The sequence below is a fragment of the Mauremys reevesii genome, linkage group 1 (assembly GCF_016161935.1).
Source record: "Mauremys reevesii isolate NIE-2019 linkage group 1, ASM1616193v1, whole genome shotgun sequence".
Classification (NCBI taxonomy): Eukaryota; Metazoa; Chordata; order Testudines; family Geoemydidae; genus Mauremys; species Mauremys reevesii.
In genome coordinates this window covers 169,134,778-169,159,493 of record NC_052623.1, presented here as the reverse complement: position 1 = coordinate 169,159,493, position 24,716 = coordinate 169,134,778, and the positions used below count along the sequence as shown (strand labels likewise).

Genomic DNA, 24,716 nt, shown 5'->3' with positions numbered 1-24,716 from the left:
AAAACCTGAGAGAGGGTGCCTATCTGATCCAAAATCATTGCAAATTTGGGCACTTATTTTATACTTCCAGATCTGTTAATATACCTAATGTCAAGCAGTTCACCACGTTACTGTGAAAATTCATTATCCATGGGTAAAAAGTCTTGACTACGATTCTCAGAAAGTTACCATATGTTTTAAAAGGACCCTACTAATTCAGAAAAGTAGATTTTAAAGTTATAAATTCAAGCTGAATTGGAAATTTAAGAGAATGGAAGAATGATTTGATGGTGAAGAGGTCGTTTAGTGAGGGCAGTGGCTGTTCCTCCTCATTCAGAAATAGAGGCAACAGCAGCAATGGAAACTGCTTTTCTTCTGGCCCAGCTAAAAAGCAGCAGCAGGAGGGATTGCTGTGTGGGTCTGCTGTGTAGGTCTCTATTTGTGGTCGACATTATCCTTTAATTTAGGAGAGGAAGGACAGTCCTGTGGTTAGGGTTTTAACCTGGGACTTCGAAGACTGGTCTTAATGTACAGCACTACCGCAGTACAGCTGCGCCACAATAGTGCTTCAGTGAAGATGCTACTACGCCAATGGGAGAGCTTCTCCCACTGGGGTAGTTAAGTACCATCTCTCAGGAAGGTGGATTATGTCAACAAGAGAAGCTCTCTTGTCAACATACTGCTGTCTACAAGAGGGTTCGGTTGAGATAAGGATGACACTCAGGGGTGTGGAATGTTCACACCTCTGAGCAACGTAGTTATAAGTCAGTGTAGACCTGGCCTGACATCCAACTCTCTGCTCTGCCTGTGATCTTGGTTCAGTCACTTACTCTCCGTGCCTCTGTTCTCCAATTATGAAATGGAGATAACAGTCCTTTCCTACCTCACAGGGATATTGTGAGAATAAATGCATTACAGATCATGAGGCACTCACATATCGTGATAATAGGGGCCATGTAAGTACCTAAAATAAAAGAGAATAAAACTAAACTTCTTAAAGACGGGTGTATTTACTTCAATAATACATCACTGCATTTCACAGGATAGATACGGAATGTTGTATGCCACCGAGTTTTAATACTGCAGTTTTGTAAAGTATACAGTCATAAGTATTGTGTGCCACAAGCAATAAAATTGTTACACATTAACAGAGCAATTTACTACAGGGAACACAATTCATGAAAATACATTTAGCATTTCTAATTTTAATTCTCAGTATTTTAGTACTTTTGGTAGTAATTATTTCCAGTAATACACATTACAGTGGTTAGCTATTTGTACTATATATTTTAGCATCTTTTTGTGCAGTATTTTGTCAAACTCCTTAATCCCATACAAGTGTTGAAGTGCTGCATATTAAGTACATTTTAGACAGCAGTTTGTAAGCACTGTAATTAAATATTCATCAAGGAACATATTCATCACAAAACTGCAATTTGCACAAGCAAAGTTTCCAAAATAAAATTGTTTTGCTAATGTAAGCCTGTATACCAAAACCACCAATCACATAGATGTTAATACCTACAGTTTAATCTAGTTAATTCACATATTGAAGCACAAAATTTATCACAGCTACCATGTTTAAAATTTACAAGAATTTTTTAATGACCTGAACAGAAGAAAAGCACAATATAAAACTCACTACTGTAACTTCTATCCAACAGCATCTCCTAATTTTACTGTTAAAGGAAGAGTGGATTATTTCTGAATGGAATATTTCTGATAGTATTGGAGAATTTAGAAGTAGTATTGTCATTCTTTTGCTGCTATAATGTAATGCTAGTAAACTATGATTCACTTACAAATGTTGCAAAAATAACATAATTTGTTTGCTAATAAGCCAGTAAGTGTAGGTGTATATGGTGGCTCACCCCCAATACATCTCAATCAAATTTTGATGCATTCTATTTTTGGTGAATGTACACAACTTTTTTATATAAAAGTCATGTTATAAAAGATACTGTGAATGGTAAGGAACATTACCATTTCTTTAGCATACATAAGTGTTGCTAAAGAAATCTGTTATTTAAAATTCCTTCAAGATACCAAAATACCACATTTTATGTAAATACTGTGAACTTCAGACAATCATAGAAACAGGACCAGTTGCATGTTTACAGTATCCTATGCGAAAAGATGTAGCCTCCACTGACTTCAAAGCAGCACAACAAATGTGGTATTTACAACCTCTGGGGGAGGGAAGAGTGCTGGTTTAGCACAGGGATAGAAAAGTACACTTCAGCTCAGAGGGTTGCTGCTCTCCTGCTTTCTCTGCTGAAGGCAAGGTTTTGAAAATATAGCAGTTAGTAGAGAGAGATGAAACTGGGCAAAATGGTGCTCAAAACACACTCCTGAAGTCACAGCATAACTGCTTATTTTCTCACCCAGATCTTTACAGAGGATGAGAAACTCTTCTGGAACGACTGGGACACAACAATGAGATAGTGGGAGATAAACTAATTGAAATACATTGCTCTCCATTGAGGGAGCCTATTTTTAAAAATCAAAGCAAAAGATGAAAAATGGGATTTATTTTTTAAGGGTGAAGAGAAAGACTTTCATAATATCAATAGTATCCAATTTCTGGGGAAAAAAAGCCTTTAAGAAAGTGATGAATAAATGAAAGAAATTGAATACTAAATAGCTATTCTAAGTTTACATCAACAAATGGTGGAAATTACTAGACACAAAAGTCAATAAATTTAATATTTACTATATTAGTACATGAGGTCTTGTTTGTATTTTGAAAGTAACTATTTTAATTTGTGCCTCAAATTTAAATATAATTAAGCCTTACTAATCTCCATAACCTCTGTTATAAATTACTTTCTAAATAGTACCTGTCCACATTCAATATTTTGATTAAACTTTGGCTGGTCTTTGGTAAATATTTCTAAATATCAGTTACCAAACAGTAAAAAGGGACTGGAGGGGTCTAACAGCTGGAAGCCTCTTGAGCATTTTGAAATTCCTCTGAGGAGAACAGAAATGAAAGTGCTTCATAAACAAAAACTAATTTCCAAAAGTGGTATACATTCTATTAGGATTAACTAATCCTTTCAATATGACTACATCTAAATGTATAGTAATTGTGGACAATTCTTTTGTGCACTACCATATATACATATTCAAAATTTGTACACAAACAGTGGTTGCTATGAATAGAGTTAAGGTTCAGTGCATTTGACAATGAATATTGCACATAGAATAACCTCAATGCCCAATTATTCTTTTGGATACACCAAGCAACAAACTTAAAATCTCTTGTATTTTAGAATGTCTATCTTTCTGTAAAATCTTGTGTTGGTGACACTTTAGGTGCCAACAAAGCAAAAGGATCTGCAGTGGATATGGTCTGGGTTATTCTTGATGGTACAGGAGGTGCAGGTGGTCTTCTTGCTGGCAGCATATAGAAGGAATCAGTAGAATTCCAGTCATTATCAAAGGTAAAGTCTGAGCCAGGAAATATATTTGGTTCAGTGCCCACTAAATCTGGAAAACTAGTAGGTTTCCTGGAACTGACTCTCTTGAATTCTGTAACACATTCAGAGGACGTCTTTAGTTTTACACTGGAATCCTCCTCTTCCTCAAATGTTACCCATCCTTTTGGTTTTGTATTTTTCACTATAGAAGATTTACTTTGCAAACAAAACTTGTCTTCAAAAGCACTGATAGAGAACATAGGCTTGCATTTACTAGGATTTGGAGGATTTAGAGAGGGGAAAGGGTTATAAGCAGCAGGTCCTTCTATTAAAAGCTGTGAAGTTACGTCAGGTTCTTGGGTTTCAGTTCTAAATGGGTTTCCAGCATTAACAGTTCTTTCAGTGAAAGGATTTGTGCTGTTCAGTCTGGTAGCCAATGAATTTGGAGAGCTGCGTACATGTTCCTGGGATCTGCTATAGGCTGGATTAGGAGGCATTGCTGGCATGCAATTTACAGTATCCAAAGTGTTAACATTGCTTTGTGTTGCAGAAGGCAACCACGTCAACTCCTTTTGGTTTAAAGTTGGAATAGGTGATATTCGAACAGATGTCTGAACCTTTGATGCAGCAAGCAGATTAAATGACAGATCTTCAAAAGAGTCATTGTTTAACTTTGTTTCAAGTTTAATGCCATAGACTCCATTTGCGTTAATCTGTAAAGAAAACAAGGTGTTCAGTAGTAGCATTTCAGTTTGCTTTTAAGATCCTTACTATCTCCCATTTCTCATTGTTCCTATAACAAGAGTAGAAGCTTTGGGGCTTAAACAGAAGCTTCAATGCAGTTTAGTTATAATATATACAATGTACACATAGTAATGATGATTTGTTTTCTAGGCAACATTCTTGCTAAGTGCACAAAGACAAATACCTCCTTAGTTCTTGTAAATATAAAAATTTTACTCTTATTTGCTGATGCAACTTGAATACATTTCATGCAACTATCTGAATCTGACAAAGCACTACTGTACACCACATTTAATAAATTACAAAAATTACACATTACCATTTGAAGAACTGGGGCAAATATGGTATATTCTAAACAACTGATAACAGCACAGAAAAGGTTTTAAGTGCTGTGGGGTCATTCTTTATTCACAATTTATAAGAAGGGTGATGTTATTAATATTTAAGTATCACAATGAATGGAAAATTAGTGTTAGTAGTATATATTTTACTTTTAAAAAGCCTAAATTAAGGAACTCATTTCTCTGCACATGAAGTGATGATTACAAGCCTTTAAAAAAAACAAAACTGAAAATTTATTTTAAATAGCAAGTTATCATTGTTTAGAATATGACCAAATGAGAATAATAAAATTTTTCTCCATGCAACTTCCTCATCTTTTAAAAACTTATGAAAAAACATTCCTGCTTTTATAATTTCCTTGGGTGACCAAGTGTGTACAGTATAACCTTCACATTCTCTCTAACACTATCTAAAAAAAGCTCAAATCTGAGATTTGTTAAATTAATCATATTGCTTATGATGGATAGTTTTATGCTCCATAATTAACTAAAGTGAAGGAATTATGTTCAAGGTAAAATATTTGTTGAGATTCTCAAATTCATAAGCAACTCAAACTTTTAACATAGCTGTGTCAGCCTTACTTTGGAATTTTCAACCTGAACAATCTTTTGTTAGTGAAAGTTTTGTTGAACTAGGACACTAACTGCAACCATCAACTAAAATTTAGCTTACAAAGAATCTACATTTGTTTATCTCACAATCGGAGTGTTATTTATTTACTATAATTACTTTCAGGCTGTTCTGACTCCTGAGAATTGTTTTATAAAGCAACATACTCAGTAGTCAGCAATGCACAATTATGGGATCATGTGCTTTATAAGTCTAAGGCCTACTCTACTATTAAAACTTTTACCAGTATAGCTGCACCAGCAGCTTCTGCCAGGATAGCTTATCCCATTTAGGCAAGCAAAAGGAGCTATACCAGCAAAAGCAATTTTAGACTAGAGCTTTTGCCAGCATACAAATTTTGCAGACAAATCACACCTCAGCTGACACTGCTCCGCCTGCAAATGTTTCTAGTGTAGATCTGGCCTAATACAGATATCAATCTGTAATTAAGAAATAATGCATCTTTAACTACACTACATAAATTACAGGAGTAATTTGGGAAAAAATAGCATTAGACTATATACATTTAATAATTTTCATGGGGAATGTAGAAAAAAGGTAAAGCTAACTATAAGATGAATGTAAGTAGTCAGCTACAGTTCAACATAGTCTGCTTGAATCTCATGTTGATCAGGCAAGTAATTTAATTTTATGATGTCCAAAATCAACTACAACACAATTACTCTTTAATTTTAACTAGACATATTTAAGTAATGTTGGTCAGAGGTCTTCAAAACAAATTCTTGTCTTTCATGGATTCACATATAAGGACTGAATTTTTTATATTGAGGCAAGAAGTACACCGCTACCTCGATATAATGCCACCTGATATAATGCAAATTTGGATATAACGTGGTAAAGCAGTGCTCCGGGGGGCCAAGCTGCGCACTCCGGTGGATCAAAGCAAGTTCAATATAACACGGTTTCACCTATAACGCGGTAAGATTTTTTGGCTCCCAAGGACAGCATTATATCGAGGTAGAGGTGTATATTTTACTTCCCAGGATAGCAGCTATTCTGCTGTTTAGACTTTGAAAAGGTAAAATCTGTTTCTCATGAAAAAACATTTTTCTGAAAGCTTCATCAAGACTAAATTTGAGGTAATGGTACATGTTACTTCAAAGATATATTTTGCTCTACAAAATAAACAAGCTGTGTAAGACTTTAATTAGTTCATAAAAGATGATGAAGTCAAATTTTCACTATAGTGCTAGCAAATACAGCTAAGAGACTCCTGTCAATATTCATCTATTAAGAAAGGAAAAAGCAAACTTTATGGGATGACAGTTGTTTTAGTATGTGGACAAGTGGTTTTTAATGTGGATGAGACTGCAGATGTATGAAGCAAAAAAAGACTCATACATCTTTTCTGCTAGAAGAGATGGCGATCACATACAAGATTGGTAAGTAGTCAGGTACCTGTTACCCTGATGGTTGCTCCTGCTTGTGAAAGAAAAAAAAGACATCAAAGGAAAAAATTAGAGGAAAAATCCAAGGTACCTCACCAACCTCAATAATCCTTATTATCCAAAATGTTTTAAATACTATAGTTACATGTGAAGAAAAATATGTCTGATGTTATGTACACAACAGATACAAGATGAGTGTATCAGTGGACTTAATACTCTGTATATTGAATTTTAAAATTTTGTTGAAGAAGAACTGCAACTGGAGCATAAGATTTTATAAATTTGAACATGAAGACTCAACAACATACTTTCTGGTTAATTTAAGTCAGATATTACTTTGACATTAATCACATGCTATGGAGCAGTCCAGGATCATTTTAAAAGACTTTTTCCAAGCACTTAGTCCACGTAGTTCATTTTGCAAGAGAGGGCCTATAGCATTTAAATCTCACATTCTCTCTGAAAATGTTGTTTTACATTTAAAATGATCAGTTTTACCTTAGTTTGAAAGGTACTTTTTTTATATTGCAGTGTTTTGATTACCCTTATAGTTATAGAACCCATGCAATTCATACAGTAGTTTATTTTATAAAGACAGCAGGAGTTTCAAGGTTTTCAAATGCACAAAAATTCAGTAATCTTTAATCAGAGAGTGGGATCTGGACCCATAAACTTTCAAGACTTGAACTTCAACTTAATATTTTCAATCCAAAACTCCTTTCAGAAGACTATATGTTGATAAATACTAAATAAATGGGGTAGCCATGGTTTCCATTCTATAATTAAATTCTACAAAGAGAAGAAAAATGAAAGATGAGAACAATAACTTAAAACATCTGAATTTTTCCTAGTGATTAATACAGATAACTTTAGAATAAGATTCGGTAAGGACATTCCCTGCACATATTTCACAAAGAATTTCAAGTTTTAAACTACACCATAAAGGTTAAAAATAAGGTTTTTGAAAATGATGTTTCAGAACCAATATTTAATACATTCTGCAGTACTTCCTGTGGAAGCTCAGGTGCCTCTACCACAATTTCATATCTACTTCTGATAGAATTGCAGAAGCTCTGATGTTCTGATACATTTGTTTAACCATTTAAGTATATTTGTAGAGTCTATACATGTTGTGAAAATGGAGATAAACTGTCATAACTACTATGTTTAAAAAAAACCCTCCAAAGTGTGATAATCAAGTTTTGGTTATTTTTAAAACTATTTTTTTGTTATAAGTTTCCATCAGAAGAAAAAAAATTAGCAGCCAAAGGTGCACAATGCAGGGAGTGATTCAGAAGCAGGGAGAAGTGCAGGAGAAGGAAGAAGAAAGGTGGTATTTATAGGCTTTCAACTAGAATTTAAAATCTTTAACCCATCAAAGACCCATTCAGCCCTCGTCTTAACCATGAATAGGGATCAATGTAAGCACATGCTTAAATGTTTTTAAGGCTGACACATTCTTTGATGTGAAAAAATAACTAGAATGTTGGCATAAACGTAAAGCATCAATTTCTTGTTCCATAGAAAATGTCTTCTAAAAAGTGTTTCAATGCCTACTTGTTGATTTTCAATCCAAATAAGCAGTCCAGCAGCTGAGAAGTACTGTACACCAAATTCACTGCTGGTGTAAGTGGGCACAAGTACACTGATACTTTAAGGCAGTGGAGAATTTGGTTCAATATCTGGTTACCTGGAAGCAAAGTCCCTAATTGCTAACATTGATCTTTAGTATGTTATAGCTTAGGGAAGAATTTCAGCCTTTTGTGCATACACAACATACTGCAAATGTGCTTTTAATTTTTTTTTTAAATGTCTAAAAAGAGGAGGTTACTCACCTTGTGCAATAAACTGAGGTTCTTTGAGATGGTTGTCCCTCTGGGTGCTCAACTTTAGGTGTCTTGGGGCCCTGCGCTTCTAGTCAGGGACTTTGGGTAGCAGTGCCCCGGTTGGCTGCGCTCACGCCGCTCCGAGCGACTACCCTAGGCGTGCAGCCAACTGCCACCCAGTTCCTCTTCTACCGCCAGAGGATCAAGTCGAAACTCTGAAGCAGAGGGGAGGAGGGTGGGTAGTGGAGTACCCACAGGGACAACCATCTCGAAGAACCCCAGTTACTGCACAAGATGAGTAACCTTCTCTTCTTCTTCGAAGAGTGTCCCTGTGGGTGCTCCACTTTAGGTGACTGAAGAGCAGTGCCCCTCAGTGGAGAGGAGGGGCTTCAGAGTTGATTTATGTATGGTGGAGAGCACCAATTGACTGAAGTGAGCGTCTGCAGCTGACTGCTGTTCCACGGCATAATGTTTGGTTAAAGTATGGGGCGATGCCCAGGTAGCTGCTTTACAAATATCAGTGATGGATATATGTTTGAGAAAGGCTATGAATGTGGACATAGCTCTAGTGGAGTGTGCGCGAAGTCCAGAAGAAGCTTGCAAATTGTAATTTTGGTAACACAGCTTGATACAATTAGACACCCATTTAGAAAGTCTCTGTTTGGAAATGGTTTGGCCTCTTGATTGTTCTGCTGTGGATATGAATATAGCCTGGATGATTTTCTGAATGTTTTTGTTCTTGCTACATATAGCACAAGCGCTCTGTGGATGTCTAGCAAGTGAAAGGACACCTCCCTGTTGTCGGCGTGTGGCTTGGGGAAGAATACAGGTAAGCAAATGGGTTCATTGAGCTGGAAGAGGGAGGCACATAGGGGTCGTGTCCCTTAATGTGGGATAAGTGTTCTCAATACCCTTGATAAAATGCTAAAGTCAGTGGATGGGTGAAGACCATGAGTCTGTCCACCTTGTCGTGAAAGGCGGTGATGGCTGATAAGTGCACTTTGAGTGAGCTAGTTGAGAGGCCTGATTTTTTGAGTGTCAATATGTACTCAAGGATAGTGGGTAACGGGGCCAATTGTGGAATGATCTGCTTGTCTCGGCACCAATGGAGAATCTTTGCCACTTGTGTGCGTATGTTTTTCATGTGAAGAGACGTAGGCTAAGTAGAATGACTTGGACCTCCTTGGAGCAGATGTTTCGAGTTCTGTCATCCCTGGATTAGCCATGCTTTGGGACAAAGTGTTGGAATGTTAGGGTGACGGAGGCATCCTGCATCCTGTGTCAGTAGGTGAGGCAGGAGGGGAAGGGTTCATGCTCTGACAGACATCTGGGTCAGGTATGAGAACCATGTTTGTCTGGGCCATGTTGGTGTAATCAAGATAACCCTGGCTTTGTCTTGTCTGATCTTGTGTAGGACATGACTCAACGGGGGGATCGGGGAGAAGGCATACAGGAGTGGGGCCTCTCATTTGATGACGACGACATCTCCAAGAGATTTGTGTCCTGGTCCCGCTTGGGAGCAGTATTGTGTGCATTTGGTATTGTGGGTCATGGCGAAGAGGTCGATTGAGGGGAATCCCCATTATCAGAATATAGTTTGCAGAATTTGTGGGTCCAGTTCCCACTCATGCATCTGCGAGAAGTTCCTGCTGAGGTTGTCTGCTCTGGCATTCTGGTTTCCAGGTAGTTAGGATGCCGTGATGTCTACATTGTTGAAAATGCACCATTGCCAGAGGTGGACTGCTTCTGTGCAGAGCAGGTAAGATAGAGCCCCTCCTTGACGATATATATATGACATAGTCGCCAAGTTGTCCATGAGAATCTGGACAGTTTCGTTGTGGATCGGGGGAGAAAGTGATGTCAGGTATTTCAAACTGCTTGGAGCTCCTGTAGGGACCAGTGGCCCTGGATGGTGTTGTCAGCCAAGCGTGCCCCCCATCCTACCAGAGAGGCATCCGTGGTGATAGTGACTGATGGGGTTTCCCTTTAGAAGGGAACGCCTGAGTGGGCATTTGTTTGTTTTGTCCACCATACGAGTGAGTCTTTCACTCTGCTGGGAATTGTAAGCTGTCTGTTGATCGAGCGTCTGTGACGAATGTATACAGCGCATAGCCAGGTTTGTAGACATCTCATATGCAGCCTGGCATGTTGTAGCCGACATGTGTCCTAGAAGTTGTAGGCACGTTCTGGCAGACGTTTATTGACTGTGTCTTAATGTTGTGATTAGCTTTGTTAAGGCAAGAAACCGTTATTGGGATAGCCATGCTGATGCCGTGACACAGTTGAGGTGTGCCTCTATAAAGTCCAGTTGTTGGGTTGGGGTCAGGGTGGATTTCTGCAGGTTGATTTGTAACCCTAGGTTTGTAAATAGAATTAGAGTGGCATGAACTTCCTCGTCGTATGTTGGTGCTTTTAAAAGGCAGTTGTCTAGATAGGAGAATATGGTCACACCCTGATTGCGAAGATGTGCTGCTGCCACAGCCAGTACTTTGGAAAAAACCTTTGGAGCCGTAGAGAGGACAAAGAGAAGTACTTTGTATTGATAGTGTAGGTTGCCAAGAGTGAATCATAAGAATCTCCTGTGCACCAGGTGTATATTGACGTGAAAGTGAGCATCCTGTAGGTCGAGGGCTAAGAGCCAATTTCCTTTCTCCAGTGCCAGAATTATGGTTGCTCGGGTTACAATCTTGAAGCGCTGTGTTCTCACAAACTTTTTCAGTTTGCGTAGGTCCAGAATGGGCCTACATACACCTGTTTTCTTTGGAGTGAAGAAAGTAATGCCAGTAGAACCCCCAACTCCTGTGCTGAACCAGTACTGGTTCCACAGCACCTAATTGCAGGAGATGGTGTATTTCCTGCTGTAACAGGTGCTCGTGAGATGGGTCCCTGAAGAGGGACGGGAAATGGGGGTGGGTAGGTAGAATGGAAAGAAAGGGGATGGAATAGCCATTCTGCATAATCTCCAGAACCCATTTGTCTGTGGTGATGGTTCTTCAGACTGGGTAAAAGGGTCCCCAAATGGGCTGGAAATTAGAGGTGACTCTGGGATTGGAGAATGTGGGGCTCTCGTGTCCTAGGCAAACGTTTTGAAGTGTTGGTTGAGAAGTGGCTGGCTGAGATGTAGACGACTGGTCCTGCGTCTGACAGCGTGTTGTCTGGCGCTGCTTGCGGAGTTGATCATAATGTTGTTGAAGCTGAGTGTGTGTATGGGGACAGGATGGAATCATTGGTTGTAGAATCTGCCTTGTTTCTTTTTGTTTGCAGGGATATAGACACCAAGCATCTTTAATGTTGCATGGGAGTCCTTCAGGGTGTGTAAGGAAATGTCTGTGTTCTCTGCAAACAATTTTTGCCTCTTAAAAGGTAAGTCCTCTACTGTCGCCTGGACCTCTCTGGGGAAGCCAGAGAGATGGAGCCATGAAGCCCTCCACATGACAACCGATGTGGCGATGGAGTGAGCCACCGTGTCAGCAGAATCCAGAGAAGCCTGCAGGGCAGTTCTGGCGATGAGGAAGCCTTCTCCTCTATCAGCTTTATATTGTTCTTTTTTGTCAGCTGGTATGTGTTCAATAAAAGTTGACACCTGAGGGAAAAAATGACACCTGCGTGTGTACTTGGCCAGTAATGCAGAGTAGTTTACTATGCGAAACTGAAAGGTCGCTGATGAATAGGCTTTCTTGCCGAAGAGGTCTAGGCCTTTCCAATCTTTATCATAGGGGGTGGTTTTGGGTGGATGTTGCTTCCCCCTTTGATTAACTGTCTCTACTACCAATGAGTTTGGAGTAGGGTGGGTAAAGAAGAACTCAGCTCCTCTAGCCGGCACGTAGTACTTCTTGTCAGATCACTTACAAGAAGGTGGGGCCGTGGCTGGAGTCTGCCCTACGGTTTTTGCTCCGTCCATGATGGCAGCATTAATGCGCAGTGCTATCTTGGCTGACGGAGAAGCTTACAATATATTTGTCAGCTTGTGTTGGGTCTCTGGTAACTCAGCCAATGGGATGTCTAATGAATCCGCTTTTTTTTTTTTTAAACAAATCATGAAAGGATTTAAAGTCATCTCCCAATGTGGGGGGAGGTGGCATTACTATGTCGTCCGGAGATGAAGTCAGGATGTGAGTAGGTGAGAAGGTGTCACCCTCCGGGCTTGTCTGCAGATTCTTCAGCTTCCTCCTCCAGCAGTTCTGGGGAAGCCAGAGCAGATGGTGGAGGCAACTGCTGTGTCCTGAATCTGGATGGATTGGATGGCTGGGTTTTCTGGGCTCTGTATAATGCTCAGAGGTCCCAGTATGCCCACTGCAGCAGGAAGGCCATGGGAGGGGACACCCATTGTGAGGGTTGCCAACCCACTCTCTGTTGCTGAGTGGGTTTAGGAGAGGGGTGGTGAGATGTGCTCACTCCTGTCTCCACGTCCTCCTCTTCATCACTGGAGAGAGGAGGGGCCAAGCCAGCAGGTGTATTGATAACACTTGGCCCTGACCTGGCTGGGGTGCCATCGGTGCCAAAGAGTGGAGTTCCCAGGGTGGAAGCAACGAGGAGGTCTGCATGGCTGACAAACTGCTTCAGTACCGGGATACTTGGTGTCAGCAGTGCAGGCAAGCTCAGGCTGGGAGGAACCAGTGTTGCTGGTGCCGCAGACCTGTCATATTGTATTGGTGCAGCAGGTGGCATCTTAGCGCAGCTCTGTGGCTGAGGTTTCTGTTCCCTCGATACCGAGCTATAAGGCTTAGTTTTGCTGCTGTGAGAGTGAGGGTATGGCTACACTTACGGTTTGCAGCGCTGGTAGTTTGCAGCGCTGGTCATCCAGCTGTGTAGGAGCAGCGCTGGTGTGTGGCCACACTCACAGCTACCAGCGCTGGTGTGTGGCCACATTTGGAGCATTTGCAGCGCTGTTGGGAGTGCTGCATTATGGGCAGCTATCCCAGCATTCAAGTGCACCAACGTGCTTTTCAAAAGAGGGGGGTGGAGGGTGGTGTACTGTGACAGGGAGAGGGGAAGATAGAGAGAGTGGATTTTTGGAGCCAACACTGCGTGTTAGCTTCCTGGATTGGAAAAATCACAAAATGTTCATGAGCCCTTAGTCTTAACTCTAATTGCAAACAGCCTGCCTCCAACACGGACTCCCCCCTGTTTCACTCACTCCCTGTGGTGTACTGTGACAGGGAGCGGGGAAGAGAGAGATTGGAAAAATCACAAAATGTTTGCGAACCCTAACAGCCGGCATCCAACACTGTTTCCCCTGCCTCTCATTTGATTGTTCACAGCCAGGTACAGATAGCTCCTGTTTGCTGTGATCAGTGTTTGTTTTTATAGATAAGCAATTCAAACGATCGGCTCCGTTCTGTTTCATTCACTCTCCCTGCCTCTCATTTGATTGTTTACAGCCAGGTACAGAACGGAGCTCCGATCGGAGCTCGTTCACAACAAAACAAAGAGAGGCTGCATAACAAAACAAAGAGAGTAATTTATAAAAGCATTCTGGGATACACCTTATTTCCTGGAGGCCAATCACAGCGCTGGTGTGTGGCCACACTTGATGACCAGCGCTGCAGCACCAGCGCTGGAATCCTTATTCCCCATGCCGAGTGAGGTATACGGCCAGCGCTGCAGCCAGGGAGTTGCAGCGCTGGAAGTGCCCTGCAGGTGTGGCCACTTACTAATTGCAGCGCTGGTGGAGGCTTTCCAGCGCTGCAAATCGCCAGTGTAGCCATACCCTGAGACTGCACAGGGTCTTTTGCTTCTTGGTACCGGACAGTCCCGCTGCCTCGCGGCCCGGTGCTCTGGGTGCGGTCGGGGATGGCTTTCTTTTTAGGTGAATCCCGGTCTCGTGAGGAGTGAGACCACTTGTTTGTGGCTTTGCTAGGACCATGGTCCTTAGCAGCCATTTTTGAAAGAGAAAGCCTTTCTTGTCCTTGCTTTGAGTTTCTTGCAGTGGGGACACTTATGAGTAACGTGTTCCCCGCCCAGGCAACGGCCACACTGTGAGTGGCTGTCTGTCACTGGTACTGAGCGTCTGCAGGTCAGACAGTGCTTGAAACCTGGCAAGCCAGGCATGTCCAAGCCTCGCTGAATAAAGAATAGGAATAGTCCCAGTCTAATGCCTCTTCAGGGACTATCCGCCTGATGGTGAGGAGAAAAAAAGGACAGTTTTTTTTTAAAATGGGAAATGAAAGAAAAATGAAGGGAGATTAGCAATAAGGGAAATTAAACTGAGAAAAGGGCAGAGAATAAAGGCATATGAAAGTAGATAAGGGCGCTGCTGTCATTCCAACCGAAATCAAAGGTGGTAGAGAAGGAACTAGGTGGCGGTTGCCTGTGTGCCTGGGGTAGCCTTTGGAGTGGTGCAAGACGGTGGCTGCGCGTGCACAGCCAACCAGCACACTGCTACTAAATGTCTCCGACAAGAAGCACAGGGTGCCAAACCACCTAAAGTGGAGCACCCACAGGGACACTCCCCAAAGAACTATTGCTTTTTTTAAACAAAGGGCTTGTTTTTAAATAAATACTTTAGCTAGTACACAGAACAGAGCATTCAGTGTTACTGAATTAAAATGTCAAATTATTTTAGAGTATTGTATATTTTAATGAACACCAGGAAATAAACAGAATAAATGTACTTTAGTTAAAATTAGGACTCAGCATTCCACCCTTGAAATGAATTGGCTCCAGTACGAAGCTCCAAGTATTTCTGTGCAAGATTTAAATAGATTCTTTTTCTTAAGAGATCTCTCTCAAGTTGCTCAGTCTGTAAGTTATGGATTTGTGTTATTGTGAAATGTATTCAATTTTAGAAAACACATTTTTCATATAAGGTACAAGATTATAATTCTATTGTTATATGACACGATGTAAGAACATGTAATTTATATTTTAGGTAACTATCAAAATTAAAAATTCTCAAGAAATATATCCTAAGTTTAATCATTAATGGTACTTTTTTTTGTTCTGGGGCTTTCCCGCGATCTGTGATAAGTCAAGGTAGGCTGTGTTAAGGCACAAACTAAAATATTCAGTTGTACACTTACTTGCTGTTGTGAAGGAACCGATTCTGAAGGCAAGCTGTGGGATGACCTACTCCGGGGAGGTGGCTGCGGTGGTGCTTCCAGAGTCTGTGGAGGAGTTGTCTGAGATGTATGCATCATCGTAGGTATAAGAGGCTCTTGCATTTTTTGAACAGATGGTGGCTGAATGGTGGGTTGAAGAGGAACTACGGCCTGAGGTTTTAGTGGTTCAGGAAGCAAAGGCGACCCTACAAATACATTTACAATGCATTTTATTAGAAATATATTCTGGATATTTTCTCCATAAAAATGATTATTAAAATAGGTATCTAGATAACTAAGGTCAAACATAAAATATATTTTGAAAATCACTGTTGTACAGATGCATACGCCGAACAATACATATTCAAGATAGTTTTATCAGTCAGTTTAGGATGGAAGCTGAAGGTGGTCCCTTTGAAAGTCAATTGGTTGTGTTCTCCTAAATCACTTAGGTGCTTTTGAAAATCCCAAGATAACACTAGCGGTGCAGCCATCATGAGTACCAGGCCACCACAACACACAATTTGTTACATATTCCTCTTGGTACATTAAAAGTTACTTCTGAAATACAACTAAGGTAGGAGGTAGTACTGTGTCCAGGGCAAAATGAGGCAGCCCACTCCTGTATTTTCTACTCCATGCATCTGATGAAGTGGGTTCTAGCTCACGAAAGCTTATGCTCAAATAAATTTGTTAGTCTCTAAGGTGCCACAAGGACTCCTCATTGTTTTTGCTGATACAAACTAACACGGCTACCACTCTGAAACGTGTCACTTCTTAAGTACAGTAACTCCTCACTTAAAGTTGTCCTGGTTAATGTTGTTTTGTTGTTACGTTGCTGATCAATTAGGGAACATGCTCGTTTAAAGTTGTGCAATGCTCCCTTCTAACGTCATTTGGCAACCACCTTCTTTGTCCACTGCTTGCAGGAAGAGCAGCCCGTTGCAGCTAGCTGGTGGGGGCTTGGAACAAGGGTGGACCGGCAGCCCCCCATTCGCTCCCAACTCCCCTAAGTTCCCTGTGCAGCAGCTGCCCAGCAGGCTAACAGTTGCAGCTGTCCCTCCCTCCACTGCCATGTGCTGCTCCTGCCCTCTGCCTTGGAGCTGCTCCCTGAGACTCCTGCTTGCTGGCGGCGGAGGGAGGAGAGGAAGAGGCGGGCTAATGTCAGTGTGTCCCCCACCTTCCCTGCTCCTGTACCCCACTGAACCCATCTTCCATAGAGCATGGGGGACATGACAGGGCTCAGGATGGAGGGCGCTTCTGGCAGCAGCTGCAGTCTCAGCAAGCTGATCTAATTAACAAGACAGTGGTGGAAATGCGCATCTCTCTCTCTCTCTCACAGGGTATGTGTCTCTGTCTCTGCAATGCTGTCTCCCCTCCCTCCATTCCTGCTGCCCTGTAGAGTATGAGAGTTAACCCTTGAGGGCTCAGCCAACGGCTTGTTCATCATTTAACAGTAAGGCATTCCCTGGGAAATATCCCACCTTCTGACTCCTCCACCTCAGTCAAGCTTCACAATGATCATCACTGCGTACCGGTATTAAATTGCTTGTTTAAAACGTGTACGTGAGAGAGAGAGAATTCCCTGGAACCTAACACCCCGATTTACATTAATTCTTATGGGGAAATTCGATTCCCTTAACATCATTTCGCTTAAAGTTGCATTTTTCAGGAACATAACTACAACATTAACTGAGGAGTTACTGTAGTTTCCCTCTAAAGGCACATTACTTTTGAGGCTCTACACTGGCTGCTAGTTTATTTCTAAGTGCAGTTTAAGGCATTAGCTGCTGACTTAGATTATTCCACACATTATGGAATATTGAATAAGGCTAAGTTTTAGTCAGACATTTTTAGTAAATGTCATGGCTGCAGGCACCGCCCCCGCCGCTCCATTGGCCGCAGTTCCCGGCCAATGGGAGCTGCGAAGCCAGTGCTCTGGGCGGAGGCAGCGCACAGAGTTGCCTGGCCATGCCTCCTAGGATGGAGCTGAGTGAGGGGAATGTCATCACTTGCGGGGAGCCCCCCAGGTAAGCGACGCCCAGAGCCCACCTCACCCCATCCTGTGCCCCACCCCCAAGTCTTCTGCTGGGGGAGAGGGGGGCACAGTGGCCTGAGACTGCTCCAGCATCAGCCAGTGTGACTGGCGCAGGGGCTGCCTGAGCTGCCTCTGAGCCAGGTGCACCAGCAGCTGCAGAAATCCCGGAAGTCACGAAAAGCCATGGAATCTGTGACTTCTGTGACCTTCATGACAAACTTGCAGCCTTAATTATGAGGAACGGCCATACATTATTACATGCAAGAATCTTCATTTTCAAAGGAAACGGATGACTTTTTCAGTTGGAAGCAAGTCAAAGGTAAGAGTGGGGTAGGTTTGGATAGGGTAATAAGGCAGCCAACCTAGATTTGCCATTAAACAGTACACTACATTTCTTTTTCTTCTAAAGTATAGTATTACCTCTTGGTGGCTCAGCTGGCTTGGTTTGGGTTTCAGGTGTTGGCCTCCCCACAGATGGTCGGACATGGCTTTGTGGTGCACTAATAACTCCGGCTCGGGGTGGAACAGTCTGAAATAATAATTGGTAAAAATAAAATACTTAAGCTATACTTCTGGAATTGAAGTGATCTCCTGCTGAATGACTGATGATTTTTTTTTTTTGTATTGCAGCAGTGTCAAGGGCCCCCAGTCATAGACTAGAAGCCCTACTGTTCTCAGAACTGTACAAACACATAACAAAAAGACAGTCGTTTACCCAGAGAAGTGGGAGTCACATAGGTGGCTTCAAACTTTTGTTCTGTGGTCTCAAGAAATATAGGTTCTGTGATGTGCAGTACAGAAAATGTTATGCTTGACATGGGACTTATTCTTTAGAACCCATGTTTGCAAATCTTACATGTGGGTACACTGTCTCCAGGCAGGATGGAGACATTCTGCCTAACCAAAGAGCGCCAGTAAATATGTTGGCTATTGGATATCCTTTTTTGATGAACTTATAGAGCAGAGCATTAAAGGAGAAATATGAAACTATTACAAAGAGGAACATAGGCGCCGACTTATATGGGGCTCTGGGGCTTTAGCCCCAGGAATAAATCCCAAGCAGGGGCTCTGCCCCACCAATGTTTTTTCTCCCCTGCTTGAAGCGCCCCCCCGCCGCTGCCGCCGCCAGGGCTGGAGAGCTTCCCCCCTCCCCTCCCCGCCCGGCCCCAGAGAGCTTAACTGCCTGAACGCAGGCAGCTGCGTCTGCGTGTCTCAGTCTCTTCCTTGCCGCTCAGCTGCCTAGCATAACAGCAACAGCAGTCAGCAGTGAGTGCAAGCTGCTGCTGACTGTTGCTGACTGTACCATCTCCGAGTGGAGGGGGAGGGGGGCCCGCCGTGCTGGTGGCAGCCCTCTCCTCTGCCCCACCCCGGAGGCTGGAGGCTTAAACGCAGGCATGTCTCTCTCCCTTGCCTTGCCTGTTGCCTCTGCTGCTGCCGGCTGCTGTTGCTTGCTGGAGCACCGGCCGGGGGAGGGGAGGGGGCTGTGCCATGTTTGGCATCCCTCCCCTCCCCCTACCTGGAGGAGATGCAAAGGGCACTTCCGGCCAGGACTCGGAGACTGACCTCACCCACCTGAGCAGGTCCTGGGCTTCCGTGAGTGTTTGACCCTATGATTCCCCCCCAGCCCCCACTCCTGCCCAACGCTGGGGAAGGGGCAGCCCCATGCCATCCCCCCCCCCACTGAAGCTACGGTGAGGGGCTGCAGGCTGCAGCAGGGGTCAGGGAGGCAGGAAGCCATATGTGAAGGCAGTGCCCCTCCCCTCCAGCATCCACCCACCACAGGGCAGATGGGGGAGGGGGATTCATAGACCTACCTGAGCAGCTGGGGCTTGGGTGAATTTTATGACACCCTGCTCCCCTGCCCCATAGCCATCACCATGCAGACCCCACTTCTGCCCCATGCTGGGCAAGGGGCAGCCCCATCCACAGTGAAGTTATGGTGAGGGGCAGCAACATGGAAGGCCACCTGTGATGGCAACCCCCACCCCCTAGTACCCATCACAGGGGAGGTGAGTGGGCTTTCTGGACCTGAGGGGCCCTAGGAAGGAACATATGCAGTGACTGTGGTGCAGAGTGAGTGTGCTGTGGGGGGCAGGGGGGAGAGGTGGGGGGCAGGGGGGAGAGGAGGGGTCCCTCCCCTGGAGCTTGCTGCTGCCAGTGGTGGTGATGGGAGTCCTCTCTGGCCCTAGCCCTGGGGCAGCCTGTCTGCACCCCAAGTTCCTCATCCTCAGCCCTGCCTCACCCCAAAGCCTGCACCCCCAGCACCGAGCACGCTCCTGCACTGTGAACCCCTCATCCCCAGCCCCACCCCAGAACCCTCACCTGAGGGGAAAAACATGCAACTTAAATTTGGTGGTCAGTTTGGAGTATCATTGTATTTAGCACAATATTTGATTATTTTACACCCTTCAAAGTATGTAACTGGTCGTATACAGGTGTTTTCTCTGAATACTGTCTGTGTGCCTCAGTTTCCCCAATGCATTTCTTAAGGCTCTAGATGGTGGGATAAGGGGGTGTGATTGTTGTAAAGCCCTAGAGGGCCAGTGTGATGCTGTCTGCACAGAGAATGGCTGACACCCTGTCTCCAGGCAACTGATGGCCTGGGCCACTCTCCTGCAAGGTGCCAACCGAAGGTGTTGGAGAACAAAGAGATCAGGTGGCCTCCTAATGCTTGGAAAAGAGACAAAGGCCAGAGGAGGGAGTGTCAGTGCCTGTGCAGACTTCTGGGAAGCGCATGGTGTGGAAGGGGATGCTGGGATGCTTTGGAACAACTCCATACAAAGCCAGTCAGGACTCTGGGGGAGCCTCCTCTCTGAGCATACTGTCTCCAGGGCAAGAAGCTTACACCTTCCTGGGTCTGACCTCGGAGCATTCAGCATGCCCTTCCACACTGTGCACTTTCCGCAGCGAGTCTGCCCAGGCAGGTCCTGGGGCAACCAGAGGTCCCTGCACCCCAACTCCGCAGTCAGATGTGACTCTCAGCCAGACAGTAAAACAGAAGGTTTATTAGATGATGGGAACACAGTTTAAACAGAGCTTGTAGGTACAGAAAACAGAACCCCTCTGTCAGGTCCATCTTGGGGGGTGGGGAGCCCAGAACCAAGTTCTGGGTCTCTCCCCATTTCCCCAGCCAGCTCCAAACTGACACTCCCTCCTCTGGCCTCTGTGTCTCTTCCGGACAAGGAGGCCACCTGATCTTTGTCCCCAACACCTTCAGTTGGCATCTTGCAGGGGAAACTGAGGCACCCATACAGTATTCAGAGAAAATATTAAGGACATTCCCAGTTCATCACAACAGGTGCAACAAAATATAATACTGTATATTGAAGTAGGCAAGTGCTGCTTCTGACTTTCCACTTTTAATTGACCTTTGTAATCTTGTGGCACTGATGCATTGTAGCTTCATTTTATATCGGCTTACAGGGCGGGAGCCAGGGCCGGCTCCAGACCCCAGTGCGCCAAGCAGGCGCGTGGGGCGGCATTGTCCTGGCAGGGCGGCATTTGGCTCCGGCGGACCTTCCGCAGTCATGCCTGCGGGAGGTCCACAGGAGCCCCGGGAGGAGCGGACCTGCCGCAGGGACGACTGCGACGGGTGCGCTGGTCCCGCGGCTCGGACGGAGCTCCTGCAGGCATGCCTGCGGATGCTCCACCGGAGCCGCGGGACCACGGGACCGTCCGCAGGCACTTCTGCCCCGGCCGCGGGACTGGGGAAGGGCGGCGCAAGCGGCGCGGCGCGCCACCCTGCTTGGGGCGGCGGAATTTCTAGAGCCGCCCCTGGCGGGAGCGGGGGGGCACCACCATTTTGGGCCCCACCAAAAATTATACAAACCTGCCGCCTATGAAGAGGAATATAATTTGAAAGAACACACATGCCTATAAACTGCGTGTGGTGTGAGTCATGCTGCCAAGAATGGATGCCAGAAGAAAACGAATGATCATGTAAAGCAAATGTTTTCTGTCCCCAGTTTATCTGTTGTTGCCAATCCTACTGTGAGATTTAACAGCAGTGAGAATGTCCCAGGGATTTTTTAGAACAAAATTTATACACAATTCCTTAAACAAACTGTGTCTTAAAAAAAAAGAAAAGAAGAAGAAGAAGAAGAAATCACCCTTGATCTGGCCTAATACACATTTACTAGATTTAGAAGACAATGTTTAATGGCCGTGGTCCGGTATACCGGGGTTAAATCCATCTAGTGACTTTTAAATGCTTTAAGCTATCAAGCATCAAAAAAAAATGTATAGCTTTCTTCCTTTTGACTGCCAAGTGGCTGGCTGGCTGGCTGGCTGGCTAACAAACACAACACAACACACAAAAAAACCCAACCAACCAAGGTAGTTTTTAAGAAACAAGTTTTGTTAGAATAAAATCCATCCCAAGAAACAAGCCCACTTCTGTTTCTTTGGATGTTTAGGAAATGGATATTTAGGACAATAGGATTATATTCCAAGATCTATAAAAGAAGTTGTTTTCCTTAGGAAACCTATACAGGCTCCTCCGAATCAGAATAGAATAGAAATAAAGGCTGAAGCAGTCCTTAAAACCACTCAGTGTTCATGGAATAAGCAATAGGAAACTGTGGCTGTCTCTAATTCTGAAAGTCTTCTAGCAGAAATAACTGCTGCCAGAAAGGCTGTGTAAGGCAAGGAAAATAAGGAAATTGAGCTCTGAGATTTGAATGAGTAGTGGGTTAGGGCTTTAAGAAATCCTTCACATACAGATAGGAAGGGATGAGATTTGGTTTGTTTTATTGAATTATGCCAGCAATTGCCAAGATGTGGACCTTCCAGGAATTGGCTTTTAGCCTCAAATTTAATTATTTTTGAAAAAAGTGATACAAAATGTTGATTTTGATCTGATTTATTCATCTAAACAGCAATGGTTGAATTAAAGCTATTTCTTGGAATAGGAACTATTTATTGGTGGAATCTTTGCTGGATGCCAGCCCGTTTTAACAACTTCTTTGGAGTATCCCTTTTTGGTTAGTAATGGCAACAGTCTCATGTCAGCTCCAGAAAAGGGACAGGAAAAGATTTCTCCCTTGGCTCAAACTGTGTCTGTTTCCTCAGAAATGAAAACAGCCAGTTTAACACTTCTGGTGGAACAACGAAGGCCAGATTGTTGAAAATTACCTCAAGATCCTTGCACTAGTCAGGTCTGAGACAGCAGGAAAGTTGATTCAGTAGTAGTTGTCCAGGAACAACAACTGAAGATTGAAAATAACCTCTGCTTTCTCTTGGCAGGGTCTTTGCTCTCTCACTTGCTAAGGTGATATGAAGTGTGTCCACAATGAGGTATCTACATTTCTGGTTTTGTGGAGGATAGATGACTCAGATTCAACTTTATGGCTAGCAAGGACTTTTCCTCAATGGTTTCTCCCCAACACATCTTCTTCCTGGTCAGCAGGCAGGTCATCAAGCCATGTGGATTCAAGAGATCTCAGAATTGATTATCTCCTGCCTAGGACTTGGTGATCTAACCTAAGTGCTGACTTGGTGGTAGGCTATTGAGTTCTTGTGTTGTATTGATAATGGAAGAAAACTTTGGAGCTATTTGCAGGAAAGGCAAAAATTCCCTTCAGTACCTCCTAAGAGGAGATCTATGCAGGCTAAGGTCATGTCTACACAGTAGGGTAATGCGCACTACAGGGGTGTGATCTCTAAAGGGCACTAACATATTGAACCTTAATTGGTCCATGTAAACTCTGCAGGTATGCACTAATAGTTCTCTAGTGCTCTTTAACATAGTGCTGTTTAAAACAATACTATCTAAAAATTCCCTGGTGCGCACCAGGAGAGTCTTCGGACCAATTAATGCACAACATATGAGAGTGCTTTAGAAGTCACACTCCCACAGTGTGCATTGTCCTACCATGCAGACATGCCCTAAGCAGTCTCTCAGGACTGTTAGCCTTGGCCTCTGTCTTGTCAGTCATTTTGGGAGCCTATCCAAAGAGGAGCACTGCTGAGGTGCCTTAGAGAAGGGAGACAACATTCTCCAAAAGCCCAAAGAGTCAATTTAGAAATTTAAGTAAATTATCTAAACAAAACAAAAAGCAGCAAACTTGGAAAAAAGTGCTATAAATATCCAAGAAACTAAGGCGACAGAGCTTAACTCCAAAGCCAAAAAGTGATTTGTCTGGATCTGCCTCTCTCCTGTCAGTACACTTGGAAACAGAATGTATTGGCAGACACCAATACAAAAAAAACCAATAAGATCATCTTAACCCTGTATAGCTCCAAGCATTTGTAAATGTCTCTTTTGATGGAATTCCCTACAACTTCCTTTAGAAGACCAAAGTACAGCCTACGTGATTTTTATTTTCAAAAATATTTCCTTATATTTAGCCTAAATTCCCTTTAACAAGTTTATTCCATAGCTGCTTTCTTTCATAAATTGATGGGCACTTAATGCCTCAAATGCACACAAAAATATTCTATCTAGAATATGCTACTGCAGTTTCTTTTCCTCTGAAATGGGTATTGTGATTGCAGTGAGGAACAAACAGAAGGAGCAGAGATCTCCTAAGCAACAGAGCTCCTGTTTTTCAGGCAAATGTCCTAATAAATACAAGCCTTCCACAACCCAGTAAATACTTTAAACAATTATCTCCGATATCTGTAGACGGTTATCACCTCTTAGTAGTCTTTTTAACAAAATGTACATGTTGTGGCAAGGCACCTCCTTTGCCTTCTTGGGCTCAGTATTTTCCCCCTTTGTCAGGGTGGGGGGGTTGTGGTAGAAGGATCTGGAGTAAATCAGTTCCACTAAGGAAGGTTTTATTCTTCACTTGGGTATTTCCCACCCACCTCCCTCTCCAATATTTACAAGGCCCAGGGAGTAGTACTCTTTAGCCAAACCAAAGAAACAAATTCACAACAGAACAAAGGAATACCTTTCCCTGTCGCCTCTCTGGGATGTTGCCTTGTGATGCTGGGTGCCAGTTCTTCCCCAAACAGGCAATTAGCTTGGTTGCTAGAAGGAGAGAAGCTTTCCACCCAGGAGAAGTCTTTTCTCCCTGCTGCAGGTTCTCTCTCATCTCTCCACCTCTCTCTCACCAGAAGAGGGTTTTTTAAAGGTCACAGGAAGCCCTTAATTGGACTCAGGCATCGCTAGTTGACCTGAGGTAGCCTCTTTTCAGCTCATGGAGAAAAGGGTCTTTACTTTTCTAGTATGGATTCCACCACTCTTACAGCTGTGCAGTCTGACTTTGCCAAAATATCTAACACCTTTTAATTTTTCCCCATAGGCAACTTTTGGAAAAAAGTATTTGCCAACTCACTGCTGGTGAATATGAGAGAGCAGT

General features: G+C 43.4%; 1 protein-coding gene across 8 annotated transcripts in view; it reads right to left on the bottom strand.

The window, feature by feature from the left end:
- Positions 1–970: 970 nt before the first annotated feature.
- SYNJ1 (synaptojanin 1) overlaps positions 971–24,716 on the bottom strand; it is a 121,683-nt gene continuing 97,937 nt past the window's right edge. For 6 of the 8 annotated variants that reach the window (XM_039524327.1, XM_039524250.1, XM_039524272.1 and 3 more), the window contains 3 exons: positions 17,830–17,938; positions 15,354–15,577; positions 971–4,114 (listed from right to left, as the gene is read on the bottom strand). In XM_039524327.1, the coding sequence (XP_039380261.1) occupies positions 3,260–4,114; positions 15,354–15,577; positions 17,830–17,938 (1,188 nt within the window). In that variant the 3' untranslated portion in view covers positions 971–3,259. Of the gene's footprint in view, positions 4,115–6,463; positions 6,540–15,353; positions 15,578–17,829; positions 17,939–24,716 lie in introns of those variants that run through there. The other 2 variants (XM_039524299.1, XM_039524309.1) reach the window with 2 other exon arrangements.